This window comes from Salvia hispanica, chromosome 6, assembly GCF_023119035.1.
Source record: "Salvia hispanica cultivar TCC Black 2014 chromosome 6, UniMelb_Shisp_WGS_1.0, whole genome shotgun sequence".
Lineage (NCBI taxonomy): Eukaryota > Viridiplantae > Streptophyta > Magnoliopsida > Lamiales > Lamiaceae > Salvia > Salvia hispanica.
This window is the reverse complement of record NC_062970.1, coordinates 308,910-329,326: the sequence shown is the minus strand read 5'-3', so window position 1 is coordinate 329,326 and position 20,417 is coordinate 308,910. Positions and strand designations below refer to the sequence as shown.

General features: G+C 35.6%; 3 protein-coding genes and 1 non-coding gene across 11 annotated transcripts; 3 read left to right on the top strand and 1 right to left on the bottom strand.

Annotated features, from left to right (window-relative positions):
* Positions 1-1,436: 1,436 nt before the first annotated feature.
* Positions 1,437-8,198, top strand: LOC125196515. 5 transcript variants are annotated; one of them, XM_048095053.1, is made up of 10 exons: positions 1,437-1,577; positions 1,665-1,804; positions 2,368-2,455; positions 3,143-3,506; positions 3,586-3,741; positions 4,541-4,597; positions 5,550-5,647; positions 6,455-6,580; positions 6,998-7,087; positions 7,688-8,198. In XM_048095053.1, the coding sequence occupies exons 1-10, from the start codon at positions 1,527-1,529 to the stop codon at positions 7,802-7,804; spliced, it is 1,287 nt and encodes a 428-aa protein (XP_047951010.1). In that variant the 5' UTR covers positions 1,437-1,526; the 3' UTR covers positions 7,805-8,198. The 5 variants fall into 5 exon arrangements, with proteins under 5 accessions (XP_047951010.1, XP_047951008.1, XP_047951013.1 ...); XM_048095051.1 differs by having other exon boundaries at positions 4,541-4,612; XM_048095056.1 differs by lacking the exon at positions 3,586-3,741.
* Positions 8,199-8,331: 133 nt separating this feature from the next.
* On the top strand, positions 8,332-8,403 carry TRNAG-UCC. Its single transcript has one exon. It is a non-coding gene; the product is annotated as a tRNA-Gly (tRNA).
* A 493-nt stretch (positions 8,404-8,896) lies between these two features.
* LOC125197352 (tubulin gamma-1 chain) lies at positions 8,897-15,330 on the top strand. The gene is made up of 12 exons (XM_048096087.1): positions 8,897-9,128; positions 9,569-9,769; positions 10,146-10,257; positions 10,523-10,923; positions 11,831-11,884; positions 11,956-12,060; positions 13,025-13,099; positions 13,180-13,224; positions 13,801-13,929; positions 14,256-14,360; positions 14,446-14,531; positions 15,126-15,330. Exons 1-11 carry the CDS (start codon positions 9,000-9,002, stop codon positions 14,512-14,514), a joined length of 1,425 nt encoding a protein of 474 aa, XP_047952044.1. The 5' UTR covers positions 8,897-8,999; the 3' UTR covers positions 14,515-14,531; positions 15,126-15,330.
* A 354-nt stretch (positions 15,331-15,684) lies between these two features.
* On the bottom strand, positions 15,685-18,876 carry LOC125195981 (calcium-dependent protein kinase 26). 4 transcript variants are annotated; one of them, XM_048094299.1, is made up of 6 exons: positions 18,741-18,876; positions 18,078-18,180; positions 17,472-17,987; positions 17,098-17,394; positions 16,428-16,838; positions 15,685-16,184 (listed from the first exon to the last, which is right to left on the bottom strand). In XM_048094299.1, exons 3-6 carry the CDS (start codon positions 17,983-17,985, stop codon positions 15,919-15,921), a joined length of 1,488 nt encoding a protein of 495 aa, XP_047950256.1. In that variant the 5' UTR covers positions 17,986-17,987; positions 18,078-18,180; positions 18,741-18,876; the 3' UTR covers positions 15,685-15,918. The 4 variants fall into 4 exon arrangements, with proteins under 4 accessions (XP_047950256.1, XP_047950254.1, XP_047950257.1 ...); XM_048094297.1 differs by having other exon boundaries at positions 17,472-18,180; XM_048094300.1 differs by lacking the exon at positions 18,078-18,180 and having other exon boundaries at positions 18,741-18,848.
* Between the last annotated feature and the right edge of the window lie 1,541 nt (positions 18,877-20,417).

Genomic DNA, 20,417 nt, shown 5'->3' with positions numbered 1-20,417 from the left:
CCCGTCCTGGGGCTCGACGCTCGACTGCGGTTCTGCAATATTTCGGGTGCGAGTGCGACGATTTCGTTTCTGGGTTTCGAGTTGAATGGATTTGAGTTGAATTGACAGTTATATTATAAATTTAGAACTTGTGAATTGCAATAATAAAATCATTATACTCAAGTAATTAAAAATGGTAAATTTATATATATTTCTATTTCAATTAAGACACAATCTTTGAAAATAACTGCAGATTTCTAATATTTTCATATGAATCTGAAATGTGGCATCCATGACCCGAACCACATATATTTCTATATATATTTATATTTTATTGAATATTTATATTGTTATTAGCCTAATTAATTAAGTACACAAAGATAATATTTGATAAATAATGAGAAATCAACGTGTTTAAATATATATAGACTTGATATGTATATTATAGATGAGATGATAATATTACTTAGTTATCAATATTTTAATATGCAATAGCTTACTAAATTTAAATATTAGTCTGTTATATGCATTTAAATGACGGTATCGGTATATGTTTACACGTGGATAATTATTCAATAGCTAAGCAAGCCTATATGTTTGATTCATTTAAGCTACTATAAAATTTGTAAATTCCATTATCATTTGTATATAGGGATGATAGTTGAGTTTTTCTAGGGTGGGATACTCATTCATCCATTCATATTTTAGTTAGACGCTATATAGGTAACAAATAAACTTAAGAAATATGTTATCGAGCATTCACTGAGATTTAATCAAGGATTATGAAGGAAAGTTAGGGCCTCAGCGGCTAAAATAAAATCTCATAATCAGGTTTGTATTATTTGGTTTAGTGCTATGTGTTGAATTTGAATGAGTAATTAACTTATATGGTGTGAAATTAGTATGGATATGTTATATATATTATGTTGGAATTATTGGTGAAATATGGTATGTATATTTAGTATACTGGATATGCGGGTGGTGCAACGGATATGTTTACATATAACATTGGAATCATATGCATCATTGGATTAAAGAGGGTTTGTGGGCTAACCTGGGTATGAATCAATGACAATGAATCTACGGGTCATATATGCAATGACAATAAATCTACGGGTCATATACAATAGAATTCCCGAGCAGACACCAGATTTGATTTGTTACATAATAGTAAATTGAACAGAGAGATATATCACATATGATGTCATGATATTTATACAAACTATTTATGATATTTATGTTTATGATTATGCATACAAATTTAAAATATTTGTAAATAAGCTATTAAAGTATGTTGATGGTGATGTAATTTATTTATTTTAATTTATACTATTTGTTTATCATAGGTATATAGTATATTATTGGGGTTGGGGTGTGATATGAAATTTCAATTTGAATATATATTAATTCTAAAATCCCAAATTAATTAAGGACTATTGAATTATTTATTTTCCCAAAATATCTAATACTTCAAAAAATATGTTCTTCTCCATTCAGACTGGTTTATAACCCTAATTTTTTCATTCGCCGAGACCGCTAAAGCTGAGATGTTCACGAGAGGGACGAAGCGAGCAGCCATATCCGAATCCGCTCAATTCGTAAGTTTGTGTTCTTACTCTGCAACCTCTTTTTTTGTAATTTAATTTAATTTAATTGAGCTTGTTTTGTTGTAAATTAATGTGCAGTCGGAGAGCAAGAGAGTAACAATGGGTTCGCCGCTTGATGCGCTCAAGCCGGATCAATCGAGCCCCCAGCTGCCGTTGGATGCAAAGAGGGCTGAATCATCAAAACAGCATGTGAGAGCTCTCAACACCCAGTTTGCAAGGTCCTAAATTTTACTGTTAAGTTTGTATTTTTTTTCTCGATTGGTTGCTATTTCATATTTTTTGTGACTTTTTTGTTATTATGCTAGTATTGAATTGAAAATATGAGATGGTGTAATTCGTAAAACTGATGATTAGATTAGATTGGATGAGATGGTGTAAATGCGGAAGTGTATACTAGTAGATAGAGTTCATTCTGTATTTGTAGAACTGTTATGCTTGAAAGCGCTGAACGAACTAACAACGTACAATTCCTTGTTTCGAATTGAAAATCGGTAGCAGTAGTCTAGACAATTGTGACAAACTTTAGGCATTGTTGTTCATATTTTTTTTTTAATGCTTGCATCTTCCTTTCTTGCTGCATTTCAAGTTATGCAATCAAATTTATGGACAATGTTATGTTGCTTGTATCCATAACTCAAATTTGCATATGTTTAAGCTTGTTTATCTATGTAGTGTTCTTGGTGTATAAGCTGTCAGGATGCTTGTCTCCATGTTTTTCTTTGCATTGAATGGTTCGAACTTTGAAGTGTGCGTGCTGATATACATGTCTTTCTCTGTCCAGTTGGGTGCAAGCTCAGCTAAAAAACCATCCAGATGAGCTTTGGGAAGATGGAGCTCAGGACTACTTAAATCATGCTAAAAGCATCATGGTAATTGGTTAGAAGCTCCTTACCTTGTTAGGCCATATTACATGTGTCTTGCACCATTTCCTACATACCTCTTGTCATGGTGAAAGAAGAGTCTGATTCCTATGAAATTTTAGTACTGTTTGTCTATCGTTCAGACTTTTCGTGGGCATATTCATGAGATGTTGAATCATTGATCTAGGTTGTTTGAGTGAACGTTAGCACCTAGGAAAAGAACGGAGATTCTTCTGGTCATCAAGTTTCAATTCTAATGTGCATTTAAAATTTACCAAATTTGTTGAACCTATGTATGGTGCCTATTTATATGTAATTTGAGTGAGCGTTGGAGGTTACACATTTGATTCAATAATACAACAGGTTGCTGAACATTACCTGGAGGTTTAACCAATGGAATGTGTCTCTTGCATCTTAAAAATAGATATCATATACGCTGTCAGGTAGCCTACTCGATCAAGTTGTAACTTGATTATTGTTTACTGGAAGTTACAGAGAATATTTTCTCCAGGGATGGGATATCGGTTATTTCACGTGTGTATGGCATATTAGGAGGATAATCCAAGATTAAATTTATCTAGCATTTGAACTCAAAATATTTTTGGATACTACATTTGGCATTGATGCAAATTGCACGACAGCTTAGATTTTATATACATTGTTTGTGTTTTTTTAATCTTTTGGCTTCAATTGCAGGACAAATTTACTGATGTTGTTAACTGGCTGAAAGCAAATGCTGCAAAAGGAGAGAGTCCAGGCGAGCTTCGGTGTAATGATGCTCAAACGAAACCCACATCAGATGTTGAAAAGAGCAGTCCTAAGTTAGTTTTGGGCAAACCGGGATTCCCTTCATTTTCTTCAGCTTTGTCACCAAGTTCTGGTAGTTGGAATTTTGGGAATGACGCTCAATCTAAACCTGCATCTGGAATTGATAAAAGTAGTCAAAGCCTAGTTTGGGCCAAACCCGGGATTCCTGAATCTTCTGTAGCTACGACACCAAGCCTTGGAATCTCGCCTCCTGCAGATGCCTTTAATAAAAATTCCTCTTTCTCGTTTGGAGGTATTCATATTTGTGATATTTATGAAGTTCTCTTACACAATTTGCTCTATTATACTATAATTAAATTTCTCTGTTATAGGTGCTTCTAAACCTGCATCTGGAATTGATAAAAATGGTCAAAACCTATTTTCGGGCAAACCTGGGAATCCTGAATCTTCTGTAGCTACAACACCAAGCTTCGGAAATTGGCCTCCTGGAAATGCCTTTAATAAAAATTCCCCTTTCTCGTTTGGAGGTATTCATGTTTGTGATATTTAGGCAGTTCTCTTACTCAAATTGCTCTAATATGCTGGAATCAAATGTCTCTGTATTAGGTGCTTTTTTGTTATTTTTTTCTGACAGGTGTCACATGCACTATTTAGTCCTTTCTTCAGATATTTGTGTCAGAGTACTTTTGTTCTGTGATAAGATGCGAAATGAAATGGAAATGTGTCATTTTTTTGAGCCTCAACTGTTTTAAGCAAAGCTATAGCATGCCCTAAGTGAAAATAATAGTTTAAATAGATCTATGCATCAAAAAAAGGATTTACCAAATGGTAACTCAAAATAAAAATCGAACCTTTATTGGCTGAAGGCAATGTAGTATCTCGCACCATCACATGCAAAACTGTTTTAAGTTAGGAAAATTTTGCTGCGCATCGTAACACCTCATGTGGAAACAGTTAAAATATATATTTTCCTGAATCTTTTAACCGTCTCTGTGTGATTTATAAATCAATCTGAAGATATGGTATTCAGTCTTTCAGGAATGGTAATCTTGATTGAACCTATCTGTTTTAAATGTCATTTTGGATGTATTTGTTGATAATAAATCGAATATAAATGTTCCCTCTGATGATAAAATATACATTATGCAGAACACTTTGTCTTCATCTCTTCAACAATAATTGTATGATTTGTCTTTCTATCGTCTAATTCCATTATGACTCACCTAAACCTTAAACCCTTGTAAACCCTCCTCATGATAAAATATGTTATTTGTAATCCAGTTAACTCATTTGAATGAAATCTGATTTTGTTTCCGTGTCTTCCAGGAAATCAGTTGGCCACTGGAAATTCACATGCAGTTCCACTAAGTAACGCAACTTCTGGTGAGGCTGATGGGGGTAAGAGGTGAACTTAATTTTATGATCAAGTGGTTCTCAGTAAGATTATATCTTCTTATATGCTTGCACAATGTGATGACTCATCACATATAGTAAGGTTGGACATGTACCAAGATATGATATTAATTTTCTTTTCCTTTCACCCCTTCTATGTTTCTTCTCATCTCTTCATTTGAATTAATAATTGGGGAGAGCTCAGACCCTCCATTTTTCTGTTAAGGGCCAGCCATCATGCATTGCGCACACCGTACTTGCTAAATCCCATAGTTTATAACTAGGACTACATTATCTAATTCCTCACATCATCTTATTTTTAGGTAGATAAACTTTTTTATTGGTGGCATTTGCTATACTGACATCAATGTTGTTAAATGGTTGTTATGAGCATTGGCTGGTGGATGTGGTAATTTTGAGGTTTCTGCCACACCACTATCACTACACTGTGGCATGTCAGTTTTGATGCGGTGGCTTGTGGTGGCTGCCCTGGTGGCAGCTATGGCAGTTTTAGTAGATATGGCGTTGCTAGTTCGAATAGGAAAAGAAATTGATATCTGGGGCAACCAAACCGTTGACCCATTTTGACCAACCCATTGAAAGCTTGCCATTTAGTTTGTAAGCTATATCACGACCTCTCGCCCCCCACATTTTCTGACTGGTTCAATATGTTTAAACTCTAGAATTTAGTTTTATCTTATCTTTATCATACCTGCCACATTATCTGCCTTAGCCTTATGGTGGGTTTTCGGAAAACTGTCATAACCCACCATCCGCCATTAGCAACATTGATTGGCATGAAAGCAACAAGTTCTCGTTCCTCTATCAAAGAATAATGGCGATAAAATTCTTGCTCTTTACTTTTTAAGATGTTTGGAAAGAGGTTGCATATCGATTGCTTAAGTTATTTACTTTGTTTCTTGTGTGGTCTTATGAAACGCAGATGAGGATGTTGAACAGCCTAGCAGTCCATCTGTAAAGAAAAGCCAAGAGGAAGGAATTGTTCTCGTGCATGAAGTAAAATGCAAACTTTATGTTAAGGTACGCATGTGGTAGAAATAGACTGACCATCTTGTTGGAGAGAGATCATAGAGGAAAGAGCCCAATCTTGGTCAACAGAAAGAAGATGTCTTTAATACTGTTTACAGTCGCAACACGTCTAATGAAGTATACATGCATGCTAACAGTTTTCACATGCTTAAGGAATTTGCCTTTTTTGTCCCCCCCACCCCCCATCATCTAATCTTCTGACTTACCCAAAGGGATTCCTTAGGATCAAAATTCTAAAGTTAGTTCCATGAGTTGTAAGAACTAAAGCAATGATTTCTTTAATGTTTAATTTCAATTTGAATTACCTTACTTGATGAAACATCTATATGTTTATTTTTTTTGAAACCTAATGAAGGCGTCTAGTCACTTTGGTCACTACTATAAAAATATAATTTGTGGAACTTACTCCGAAGTGCAGTTGCTAGTTGTTTGTTCACCAACCCGCCCTATAAGACAGTGTTTACATGTTTGAGCTCTTATGCCCTTATGTGCTATTGCAATTTCATGAATCTGTCTGACAATATGAACACATTATGCTGTAGAAAAGTCTTGAATCTTTTTTTCCTTTTCTGGTTTCAGCAAATCTGAAATGTAGCATTATTGCTACATATCATTACATTCTGATGAAGTAAAAAGCTTTTATTTTTCGTTAAGATTCTTGATTTTCTGCATTATACTTGTTTTCTTCAATGAGAGGTGATCTGCGTGATGTACTGACTTCCAAACTAGATTATGATTGATTTATCAGAAAATTTATGCTTCTTCATGCACTCTTGTGCATGCTTTCTTTGTTACCAGTCAAGTGATCCAGAAGACAAAGGTGACTGGAAAGATAAAGGCGTGGGTCAACTTAATATCAAATGCAAAGAAGGCATTAGTAAGGGCACCAAGGAATCCAAACCGGTCATTGTTATTCGTAATGATGTAGGTTCCTTATGATATGCTGATAATCCTTCACTTTATTCGATTATTTAATTCTGGTAATATGCATTTTGTAATCTTGTTTCTCCACACACCATTTGATATTTTACTTGTGATTTAACTGGAAATGATCCTTAATTTTGTTACTTTTATGTTCATATATGCCTGAAATACATAGAGAAATGGTGATGAAGATGTACTGCTTTAAAGCCCTGACCAATTTTTTATTTCAAGTGAGATTGTTTATTTAGTCAAATTTAGGAGGTAGTTGGTCTGTATAATGGATACTTGTGTTCTTTACCGAAGTACATATGTGCTGATACTGCATGAATCGATTGAAGAATTAGTTGACATGATGACTACCAAACTTGAGACTGTAAGTCTGTTGATCATTCTGCTCACGGCCTCCAATTATTGCAGGTGGGAAAGCTGCTGCTAAATGCTTCTTTATACCCGGGCATCAAAACAAGCAAGCAAAAAAATTCAGTAGTAGCAATATTTCATACTAAGGTAATTTACTGTAGTTTGGTTATCACCTTTGTTCTTTGCTTTCTCTCTCTTTAACATGTGTTTTTTAAATAATCATTATTTTGTGGCTGGATCTTTCTGATATATTCCTTCTGCTTATTCTAGCCTTTTATTTTCTAATACAACAAAATTTGGTTTGCTCTTGCTGCTTATAGCAAATGTATAGATATATATGGATAAAACAAAAACATCAATATTGATCAACTATTAATATTTTGCCCAGCAAACTATGGACACTTTCTCAAAGAATACTATGATTATATGTTATCATTGCATGAGTGCTACTATAGCTTACCGTTCATATCCGTGCATTGTGTTAGTGTTACTCTAGTTATAGAAACAGACCTTCACTATTAAGTAGAGCTTGTTTATGCATCATAATAGTTGTCACTAGTGTGTTTTGGTAGTACCAGCTAACTAGGATTATTGGTCAGAGTGGGTCAAATTGATCGTGGCCAGAAAAAAGTTTATAAAATATGTTTCTGCAAGAAACGTTTGCCACCGTAAATTTGTTGATGAATACGTTAGATCTCATTAGCAATATAAAGAATAAGTTGATTAGTTTTTCTTTTTTTCCTGAAGGCTGATGATGATAACAATGATGCTGTCATTGCACGGACCTTTCTGATGAGAACGAAGACAGAGGAGGACAGGGATAAACTTGCAGCTGCAATTCAGGAATATGCTCCTGCAGGCTGAGATTCGGAGAAATGCCAGGAAAACATTGTGTGTTGTACATCTAGCTGAAGATCACCATTCTGCGTAAATGTGGTACAACGGTGATGGTCCGTATTTAAAAGATGTGTAAAACTAGAGGATTCCCCAAAATGCTGAAGGCCGTAAACGCCCTACAGATGATCGATTGGGTTGCTTGCACTCTGGATAGCATCGAAAGCGGTCAATTCCCGACGATGCTACCGAGTTAACATCCAAACCTAAAGACTTTTAAAGGGCGTATAGACTTTTACTCCGGAGAGAGGTGTATTTCCATTGTAGCTACATTGTTTGCTTAAGCTTTGAATTGGGATTGTGTATCATCATGTATTAGCTTTTACGACTCTTTTGTAATGATAAAGTGCCAATTGGTAATTTTGTGATATTCTTTTTTAGAGATATCAGTATATTTCATTATTTGTCATCATTTAGAGACAGTAGTGTGTTTAATTTATATTTGGTGAGTAAGTTTAATATATGAATACATTAGATAACATTGGCTAATATGTTATGCGTTTGTAGTCCAACGGTTAGGATAATTGCCTTCCAAGCAATAGACCCGGGTTCGACTCCCGGCAAACGCACAATTATACTTTTTATTTTACTATGTGAATTTTAATGTTCACATTTCAATGTGTTTTTAATTTTTTGCATAATTGATGATACTCATTTACGATTATTTCATCGCCATTTTAAATGAATTCATGATCACGAATTCATAAAATAATGAATGAAGCTACATTTAATAAAAGAAACTAGTATTTGTAGTGTTAATTTTAATCCATAAATATATAGTATAGTACTCCATCCATCCGTCATTACAAGTCCCATTCATGAGCGACACGAGTCGAGTTTTAGTGGAATAGGGGTCTCACTTGTATATATTAATTTTAAATGAAATGTGTGTGGAATAAGTTAGTGGAACCCTATTACTAGTAAAAGTGAACCGAGACTCTTATTCGCGGACCGACTAAAAAGACTCTTATTCGCGGATGAACTAAAATGGAATAACGGGACTCCTATTTGTGGACGGAGGGAGTAGTATATAGTCGGGGTCCCGCCAATCCAACAAAACCCAATTCCAAAATCCCCAATCTTTCTCACTCGTAGCTTTACTCTTCTTCTCTCTTCATTTCAATTTCAAAAACCGCTAAAACCCTACCCTGATTGAGAACCAGAAATGCCTCGCGAGATCATCACGCTGCAGGTCGGCCAATGTGGCAACCAGATCGGAATGGAGTTCTGGAAGCAGCTCTGCCTCGAGCACGGCATCAGCAAAGACGGCATTCTCGAAGATTTTGCAACCCAGGTTTCTAAATCCCTGCTTTTCCGCTTTGTTTTTCGCATAAATGCTGAATTCTCTCTCGGGGTCTGGATTTTGGGAGTGGTGTGTCTATGTTGCTAATGCTCGTTTGTGTGAGGAGTTTTCTTTCTGTGTACTTCGTGCCACTTGTATAGATGTAGAAGATCGTTAATTGCCACACTTAATGCTACTACGGTGTTACTGTTTTCGGCCCAAATTAGTTCCCCCCCTTTATAGAGCTAAAATTCGAGCGAGATTATGAATTACATTGATATTTTACATGCTGTCCACGATTTGGCTTATTGGAAAGTAAAAATGGCAAGCAAGTAAGATAGGTGACTGTTTGATTTTATCTCAGTTCAAAGTGCTGGAAATTGTCTAATGTACAGTTTTTTTGGGTGATTGTATTCACTAAATTATCTGCATGATGAATGTGCATTGTGCAGGGAGGTGACCGTAAGGATGTGTTTTTCTATCAAGCAGATGACCAGCATTATATACCACGTGCGTTGCTTATGGATTTGGAGCCTCGGGTGATTAATAGCATACAAAATGGCGAATACAGGAATCTCTACAATCATGAGAATGTATTCATTGCGGATCATGGAGGAGGTGCTGGGAATAACTGGGCAAGTGGATACCATCAGGTACGGCTGTTTATTTAACTACTCAAGTTCTTGGGGTTTCTTAGGGAAATTAGTAGGGTTCCCTTGTTTTTTATTCTTCTTTTCATATCACTTAAACAAAATGATCAATCATCATGGCTTGCTTAGTGCCTATAGGCCACCACAATTTAACTTAGTGCCCACTGCATTTGTATCATCTTTCCAAAAGTAAAAATTCAATATGTCAAAAAGGGAAATTATATCTTAAGTGATTTTCTTGGGCTTTGATATGTTAAATTATACATCTCCTGTTTTGGTTTTATGCTGGTTTTCTATCTTTGATTGTTGCATTTGCTAGATGAACCCATTTGATGAATTCCAATATTTTTTTCCTGAAACATTTTATCCTTTTGATCAGGGAAAGCAATATGAGGAGGATTTGATGGACATGATTGATAGAGAGGCAGATGGCAGTGACAGTCTTGAAGGTTTTGTGCTATGCCATTCAATTGCTGGTGGAACAGGCTCAGGTAACTTTATTACTATAAAATTACTGGTGGCATCAGATGGTATAGATTCATAAACTTATGAGCATAGTCACTGGATTGTATTTTATGCTTAATACAAGGCTATTGATGAATTAGTTTGATATCCTTTTAATTTGAGGCTTTGAGTCTTGTCTAGGACTTAGTTTTGTTGCCATCATAATGGAGTGAGCAAATAATTCTGCCAATGTAGTAGCTAGGTTCTGGTGGTAATTGCTTTCTACTACTAAATTGATTTTCTTTGATGCAGGGATGGGTTCTTATCTCTTGGAAACTTTGAATGACAGATACAGCAAAAAACTTGTACAAACTTATAGTGTATTTCCAAACCAAAACGAGACTAGTGATGTGGTGGTACAGCCATACAATTCCCTTTTAACGCTCAAGCGTTTGACCTTGAATGCTGATTGTGTGGTTGTTCTTGACAATACTGCACTCAATAGGATTGCTGTAGAGCGGCTTCACATCACAACTCCCACTTTTACTCAAACAAATTCTCTAGTTTCCACTGTCATGTCTGCAAGCACTACAACATTACGGTATCCAGGATACATGAATAATGACTTGGTTGGCCTCCTTGCTTCTTTGATCCCTACACCTCGGTGCCACTTTTTAATGACAGGATATACACCTCTTACTGTGGAACGCCAGGTTAGATATCATTAACTAATAGTAGATAATTACCTAGTTGGTTGTCTTTTTTTTTGTTGTTTGTAATATTTTTTAGCCATTACTCAAAAATGATTGTGTTTTTAGTAGAAATCATTCTTTGTGCTTGAGTTTTTCTGTTAATGTCAAAGTGGTATATGAGTTCTTAAAGATAATTTATCGTAGATGCATAACTGTTCTATTGGTTTTGACATTTATAAGATCTTAATAACACAGTATATATATAATCAGTGCCTGGTTAGTGTAATTTAAGATGGTTCTTCAATTCCCCACGCAGTTCTGCATCTGCCACTGTATTTTAGTGACTAAATTTCTATTAAATCCCCTTCAATTTTTTTATTAATGTCTAATTGACACCTATGTATGCATTATTAGTTACAGTATGTGTGAAAACTTCTATTGCGCTGTGGCTCTAGTGGCAAATCTCATCTGGTGATATTGCCAATTGGTGTTATATTCTTTTTATGAAAAAGAGTGTGGATACACATATTGCTAGAATGGCTTCATCACTTTGACATTCTTAAGCTCCATTACTGCTGAGAACTCTAGTTTTTTCATTGTTTCAAGATCACAGTTTGATTTTCTGCCCTAAACAAAGTTATGTGTGAGATGTGGAAGCACAGTTTATCATCTTAACAGAAAGAGTTGTACATGTTGAGAATTGAGCTTCTTATGAAGTTTATTAGTATTTTGACAACTAATGCTCTAATTGTAAAAAACATTTTAGATTAGCATATTTCTGCTCACTAGCAATTACCGTTATTCATGTTTTTACTTTTGGTTTTGGACTTCAAATTTTTTTGCTCTGTTGTGTATTGTTGCTTAGCGATAAAGTGTAGTTCTTCGAATTTGTAAGTTAGCAATCTTATGCAGCTGCTCCTGTTGGCAGGCTAATGTAATTAGGAAAACAACCGTACTTGATGTGATGAGAAGACTTCTTCAGGCAAGATAGAACCCTCTCCATTTTTCTCAATTCAGTTTTGAAAAAATCTCTCATGGTATTCTTGTTTACAGACAAAAAATATTATGGTTTCATCTTGTGCCCGAACAAAAGAGGCTAGTCAGGCAAAATATATATCAATTTTGAACATTATTCAAGGAGAAGTGGATCCTACCCAGGTATTTATCCTAAATGCTCAACAAATTAGGATATGGTTCCTTGGTACTGTTTGTTACTTGGAAGTTAGTACATTTTAATTTTATTTCAACCATGTTTATGGCTGTGAAAGAGAATCTGCAGTTTAGCTGCGAAGGATATTTAATGGTTGTTAGGTTTCTATTTACGCAAAATTATTCAGAATTGGACCCAGTGAATCTTTTCTTGTATAACTTTGTGTCCCATTAATTTTGGCATGATGGTGCTATTTGTATTAAATCTGAAGAGGTCTGGTCTGTACTCTAAACGATGCCCTTGACATGATTTGGCATGGTAGATCATTGGACTACTATGGAGATAGTTGTGGTGTTGTCTTCTTGGTTTCAAGTTTTCAACATTGCAATTATTAGTAAATTAAAATCTGATTCTACAAATTTCATCATTTACTATAAGACTAAAATAGAATACAAGACTTAGATGAGCTTGTCTACAGATGATTTTGCAAAGAAATGTCCCATGAGCTACAGTTTTGCAAGTTCAGCTGCTATTATTGCAGTACAACATTAGTTCAGACATATTATTGAATTTTGCTGGAGCTTAACAAGGGATGTATAAAGTATGAATGGTACAAATAGCAGTGTTTCATCAAACTGCGATGACTGGTAATTTATGAGAGCTATGGAGTACAAAATTCAGATGAATTTACAGCGTTTTATCCCAATGCCTCAACTGAAAATCCAATATGTGAAACTATAGTTGATGGGACATGAATATGGTCACCTGTGTCATTAGACTCATTACTGAGATGCTTCTATGCTTGTAAATGTGAAATCAATCTTATCTACACTCCATGTAAAAAGTGTGGCTTGCCTACGATTTTCATCTGAAAGTACCTACGACATGCTCTGGTTTGAATACTTTCTTTCTTTTTTAAATGTTGCACGTGTGTTCTATCTCTAGTACTGACTTCACTTTCCCTAAAACCAGGTCCATGATAGTTTACAGAGAATACGTGAAAGAAAACTTGTTAATTTTATTGAATGGGGACCTGCTAGCATTCAGGTATGCTTAGATCTTATTTCCCTTTTTATTTTGGTCATCTGATCAGGTTATTATATGAGGCTATTTTGCAATTTTGACAGGTTGCTCTGTCTAGGAAGTCTCCTTACGTGCAAACAGCTCACCGTGTAAGACTTTACTTGTTTAGTTTCCATCGATAAGAATATTTGTTCAGGCTTGCTAACTCTTGTTTCATGATTGTTCATCCATAAACCAATTACCTCATGGTTGGTCCGCATCTTTTGACCACATTATTTCCAATGTCTAATCATTTATTAACACCTAAATATTTTAAGATTAAGTGCATGATACAATACAAGAATATATCTGGGTGCTGTTTATCCTCGCTTGAATAGCTAATGTAATCTTATGTCTTCATGCTTAAGTGATAACTAGAAGATGTCCACTCTATCCTACTAATACAAAGAACTTATGTGGTGCTGTAGTGATAAAAACAACTATTTAGTGGAGTACTATGTTTTTATCTACAGAATGTTAATATTCTCACTAGGATGGAATCTTGAGTTGGAATTCAGCTAAATTATTTCCTATTCGCGCAGCCAACTCATTTTCTACTTTAAGCACTACCGCTGCTTAAAATTCACTTTCAAAACTCATACAACCTGTTCCGTATTATATATAGACAAACAAATCACATTTTGTAATTTGAAAGATCCTGATCATAATTTCTCTGTATCCGTTAGGTGAGTGGACTCATGTTAGCCAGTCATACTGGCATCCGCCACTTATTCTCAAAGTGCTTGAGTCAATACGACAAGCTGAGAAAGAGGCAGGCTTTTCTTGATAACTACAGAAATCACCCAATGTTTGCTGTAAGTTCTCTGTCATTTGCTCTGTGTTGATTGCTGTATTAAGTCCATGTTTTCAGAATTTATGTTGATTTATATGACTTATTTTATATCACTACATAGTTATGAAGACATGTGAATCTGCTCAATTGTTCCCAGAGAGACAGTGTAATGTCGATTTTTCTTCTGTGTAAGCAGAACCAGTTGATGTCTAGTTTAAAATTTCATTGGATAACAGACATATGCTTGTCTGCTGCTCATTTGTTTGAGTACGGATATGTAATTAGGTTTTCCACAGTTCTAAATTATCAGAACTCTCTGACTGAACCAGAATGTTGAAACATGTTCAGGACAATGATCTTTCAGAATTTGATGAATCCAGAGATATGATTGAGAGTCTTGTCGATGAGTACAAGGCTTGTGAGTCCCCAGATTACATCAAGTGGGGAATGGAGGTGACCATATGCTAGACTGGTGTATTTATGTGTATTTTACACACTGAGTCGGTGAAACTAATGCTGTCATTGTTACTCGTTGCAGGATCCTGACCATCTCATGTCAGGAGAAGGAAATGCTACTGGAACAGTGGATCCAAAGCTATCAGTTTGACTTTGTAACTCTTTCTGGTTTGTTTCCTATTTCTCATCCATGTACTATTCCAGCCTCCATGGCATTTTTATCTTGTGTGTCTGTTTGTTGCTTCAGTGTCGGTTTTAAAATTCAGTTTTTGTGTGGAATAGTAGTCAACTTTGCATCGTGTCAATTGATACTTTTAGACCTCGATAGAGTTCCATTTTACAACAATTTTCATATCTGATATAAGATGAGTTATATTGGGTGCATTTGATCTGAGTAACTACTTCTACAATGTAAGTATTTACTAGTGAATTTTCCAACTAGTTAGACGGTTGAGCCTTTGCTTAAGCCCGGCATCAAATATGTTGGGAGTCCATCAACAGGAAAAATTGCCACAGCTTGGACATTTGGAGCTTTCGAGTTATTGGTGTTCATAATTTTCCAATCAGTGATTAACTTGTTTGGATTTATAACTCACTAATTTAAGGAACACATTTTCTTTGAGACTACCTTTTGTTGCCTCTCGTCTCGCTTACAGATTACTGGGTTGCTTCATTGGATTTGCAATATTATTTTAATGACCATTCTGTAGTATATATCGTCTGTAGATTTGCCACTTAGTCTGTGGGGTTTTGTTTTGACAGGGAACTGTGCGTTAAGCTGAGTAGGAACGGTGAAGAGTGAATTTGATTTTCAGTTATGCTTGTTGATCGTCTGTAGGAATCCCCATATTCAGAGCACATATGAAGTTTGAGAATCTTTTGTTCTCCTTTTTTGGTGTTTCCGTTTGTACTAACGAACATGCTTGTGTATGGAAATCAATCAGTTCATCGCGTGATTTTTATTCTATTGTGAGATCATTGTGAGTCAAATATTATTGCAGTTTTGCTTGTATACTAGTACGTTTCTAATCGAACTTATAATGAACTTTTCAGATAAAACCATGAATTAGCATTTTCTGGGAAGAAATGTAGGAACTACTAGTATTAATCTTATGATGCAAATAGAATCCATCACAACTTTTTTGGCACAATTTGATAATTGCAATATGATGAAGAACTAGCTTTCCAACTCACTTTCAACAAAAAACACTCATTTGTTACAGCCATAGTTTCTTTTACCTGGTAGAAAACATTCAAGCCAAAAAGACAAGAAGCTTACATTTCAAATGTAAACAAAAAAAGTACTAACAAAATCAGCGTATCAACAAAGCAAACATTCTATTTGAAAGCAAGAAAACAAAGCAATGTTCCATCCTTAGCTTTGCCCCTTCAACATCAGTAATGTCTCCTAACATATATATACACTCTCCATTCCTATCAGCTGCAGTCATACTCATACATGATTCCTGGAATAATATAAGTTTAATTTAACAATAATAGTAACACATTTCTACGTTTAATTTAAAATAGTAATACATTTCTAGTTCTCTCTTAGCTAGCAAACAAGTGAAGGTAGCAGTGATGTTGCGCTTGGAATCTGCGTGCAGGACGCCCAACGGCTAACTGCAGCAACGGTGGAAATGAGGTCCAGATGGTCGAGTTCACCAACTCCGATTGTGTTGTTCCTCTTGCTCTGCAAGTTTGTAGATTTTGAAGTGCCGGCAGCCCATCCTCCCCTACGGACTTCGGACTTCTGCTCCCCTTTGTCTTGTCCGGGTGGTGAAGAATCCGGCAGTAGGATAAGCTTTCTAATATTTGGTTCTGAAAGCACAAGCACAACACCCGATTGTCAAGACATGCATCCACGAAGAAGCAAAACCAGAACAAGAATATACACTCTCCATTTAATTGGAGATGAGGCATTTTCACAATAATATAGAAACGAATAATGCCATATCCAGTTTTTCCATCTTTGCCGCGTTACTTATGCACGTGTTTGGATACTAGTGAAAGATAAAAACATGTGAAGAAAAATATGATGACATTCTAGAGCACACGATGTACCTTTATCGATTGAAAGTGTTTTGGTCTTGAAACATAGTGATTCTTCGCTTGGTTCAAATGCAGGCATAGGGGTGAAAAAGGTAAAACTGGGCATTGAAGGAATTGGAGACGAGAATTCTGGTCCGTGCGATTCACAGCAGCTACCAGAATGAACGCCATCTCGTTTGGAGGAAGGTGTGCGCTGGTTCATCGGACTTGAATAGAATGATGACTGGCATGAGAAAGTGGGGGAATCTTCGTGCTCACTGTTCACAACTGGTGGCGATCCATTGCAGAAACTAAGATCCTGATCCCTTGCAATAGTAAGGTTCGAGAAAGAAGAGCTGCCGACTTCTGATTGTTCACATTGGAAAATATCTTGTCTATACAGTTTATCAGTATCCCGAGGAGCATCCTTTGTCCACGTGTGCGCTGCAAGTAAGTGAAACGGTCACCATCAAAACATGAAAAACAAATTAATTGATTGTGTAAATAAGACCACAATCTAGAGTTAAGACTCAACCAAACATTTGGTATATGTATTTTCTATAGAATGTTCAAGATTCAGTTGAGAGTCGCTATCTAAAGAATATTCGAGATTCAGAATTCGAAAATTTGATAATTACACCCTAGTTAATGATAAAATCAAACTACTGCACATTAAAGTCTACGAAAATGAGCATCAACATACCGAGTACTTGAGCTGCAGTTAATCTCTTCGCAGGATCGAGACACAGCATTCCTGAAATCAAGTCCTTAGCTGACATCGAAATGTGATCCCAAATATCAGAATAGAAACACAAGTTTGCAGCTCGCACAGCATCAAAGATGGTCGATTTGGTTTTCCCCCAAAAAGGAGGGATCCCACTTAGCAGAATGTATAGAATAACACCGGCACTCCACACATCAGCGGCTTGATTATAATCTCCGGCCAAAACCTCGGGAGCAATGTAGAAAGGACTCCCAACGGTCCCACGCAGTGCGTTTCCTGTTAATAGAGAAGCTAAAGATTCTGAATAAAGCATCCAATGGAATGCTACTATATTTAATAAACAAATATCATACCAGGTTCGATATGTGTTGCGAGACCAAAGTCGGCCAATTTGATAGTTGAGGAAGACCTCGAGACTAATAGGATATTTTCAGGTTTCAAATCTCTATGCACAATGCGTTTATCATGACAATAAATGAGGACTTCCATCAGCTGCTTGAAGATAACATGTGCCTCATGCTCCGACAATCTTCCCAGCTGCTCGATCCGATGGAAAAGCTCCCCACCAGCACATAGTTCCATCAGAAGATGCACGTAATCCTCCTCCTCGTAGACAGCCTTGAGATCCACAACATTTTCATGCCCAGATAACTTAGTCAAAATATCAATCTCGAGCTTCACACTCCAAACGTCGTCCTCTGTAACCAATCTCTCCTTTGAAATAGACTTGCAAGCCAAAACTTCGCCCGTCAACTTATCAGAGCACTCTCTTATAATTCCAAATCTCCCCCAGCCTAGCTGATCTCCAAGAACATACCGCTCCCTAAAATTACCGGTCTGGCTCAAATTCAAGATTGTGTTACTCATATCTGAAGATTTAAAACATTTAAAAGGGTGAGTCAGAGTCATGTCCCGACTGCCCATCTCTGTCAAAACTCGCGTCACAATACCACTATTACATCAAAGATCACCATTCAAAACTTCCCCAATCATGCTTTCTCAACTTCCAAAACACACATCCAATTCTTCTTCCTCAGTTTCGGATAAACAAATCCAAAAATCCTGCTTAAGCCAATAAAAGCATCACTAATCAATCCAACGAAAGCCAAGTAGACACGGTAAGTCATGTTCATCCCAGCAAGATAAAAACACAATTTAGCTTGTCCGCATACAGAAACAAAGAATACCACATTCCCAATCCAAGACTTCTCTACAGACCTATTTTGCATCCAGCTCATAAAAACCTAATTCATTTTCCCAATTCCCCAATTCTTGCTAGGGTTCTGATCTTTCAACAAAAGACTGATAACCTTTTCAAAATTAAAGCTTTCCACAAAAATCCTAACAAAAACCCATATTTCCAGAAGACACAGTAGATCCAGAATAGAGTTCAAGACAAACAAAAAAAAACAAAACAAAAGGAGCAGCATTTCAATTCTTCATAGCAAAGATCGAAACTTTGTTTCATTTCCACACAACCCATCACTTTATTTCTTCCCAAAACAGCAACACAAGAGATAAAATGAGCTCCAATCCCAAAACAAAACAAGCCCATCAACATCAAACAGATAGGTTAAAGACAAAATCAATTAACACAAAAAGGTAAATCCGAAATAAACTACCTGAGATTGTAAAGAAAGAGAAGGAGAAGCGTTGAGGAAGAAGAGAAGTCCGTTGGGGAGAATCCCCAAATCCAAAGCTCTCAGCTTGATTCAAACTCTACTCCAAAATACTGCACTTCAAAAAGCCTCACTTTAATGTTCAGCGACTGAGAACCGGAAATGCCGGTTCTTTAATGCTTTTATTTGAACAATTTGGCAATCTAGTTGCAATTTGCAAATTTTACTAGTTAATTTTTTTTCTTTTTAGAGTAAATTTATGTGGATTTTTAATACTTGATTATTGTGTTTTCAAGCATCTCGATGTACGTTAATGCAACTCGTTATAAATAGATACGTGAAAATGCCCGGACGCCTAACGAAAAGGGCACGAAAATTTATCGACCAAGTTTGACGCAAATCAGAATTTATGTATTTCGTAATATTTGTATTTTATTAAATTGATTTTCCTTGATGGCGTCCACTAATTAGGGTTTATTAGTAATTAATGACGGTATTTTTGAATCCGAGGCAGGTGACCGAGGAAATGGGTTTGGTGAGTGAAACAACGATGATAAACCTGTACTGTCACAATTCTAGGACAAACTATGTTCGAATATAAAAAATATAAACTTGATTTTGTAAATATCTAAAGCGGTGAAAGACACCGAGGCTAATTAAGAAAAGCAATAAAACTCTGTCTATTTTATTTGACAATATTATATACAATATTTTAATTGTGTATTTTTTTTTTCCTTAAGGGCATTCAATTGTACTACTATGATTTAATATAATTGAGGCTGTTTTTTTGATTTAGTAAGCGTGCATTGATGAATGCTTGCGTGCGGGTGAGAATAATTAAATTTTATAAGCATAATGATGGATATGTATATAGTCATCCTCATTAATTATTTCATAACATTTTTCCACAATAAAAAAGCCAACTAGCTGTTTTAGTAATTGACAAAAACTCTAATAACTGTATAACACGAATAAAATTCCATTTAATTCTTTTTTTTTTCGCAAAATATATCAATTAGTTGTTATTTTCGTTTTATATTTTCGTCGCTGTAATATATTCTCAGCCTTAAAACAAATAAAATCACATTTAATTTATTCTCATTTCATCCAAACCTAGTGGTCATATGCTCATAATACTAACGATTTCAATCGATTTTTACACTTGGTAGGGACTTGAGCCCTATGTTGTTCACTAGTATTCGCTCGATTCAATTTAAATTTTTTATTTTTCTTTTTTGGTATTTTATACTGCACTGTACGAGTATAAAATACCATATCGAATGACAAATGTTTTGCTTTAAATGGTACAATTAGAATTTAGAAAGGGAGTATATTAATATAAGAAAAAATAAATATTTGAAAACTCAAGATTTTAAGAAAGAGAATCTTGGATTGGAAGGCAAGCCAGCTGTACTGAATCTAATGATGCTAAGCTTAGCTGTAAAGACTATTATTACATGTGACTGTATTTCTGACTAAAATATGTTGCCTGGATATGTCTAGAATCCACTTTGAAAAATGGGCTAAAAGGCCCATTATAATTATGCATGAGCCCATTAAAATACACAACATGAAATTTAACAAAGATCATGATTCATTTATAAAGTACTGTACTAGTCTAGTTCAGTAGATATTGCCAAATTTTGGAGCATATTTTAAAATTACCCTTTTCATCTTACA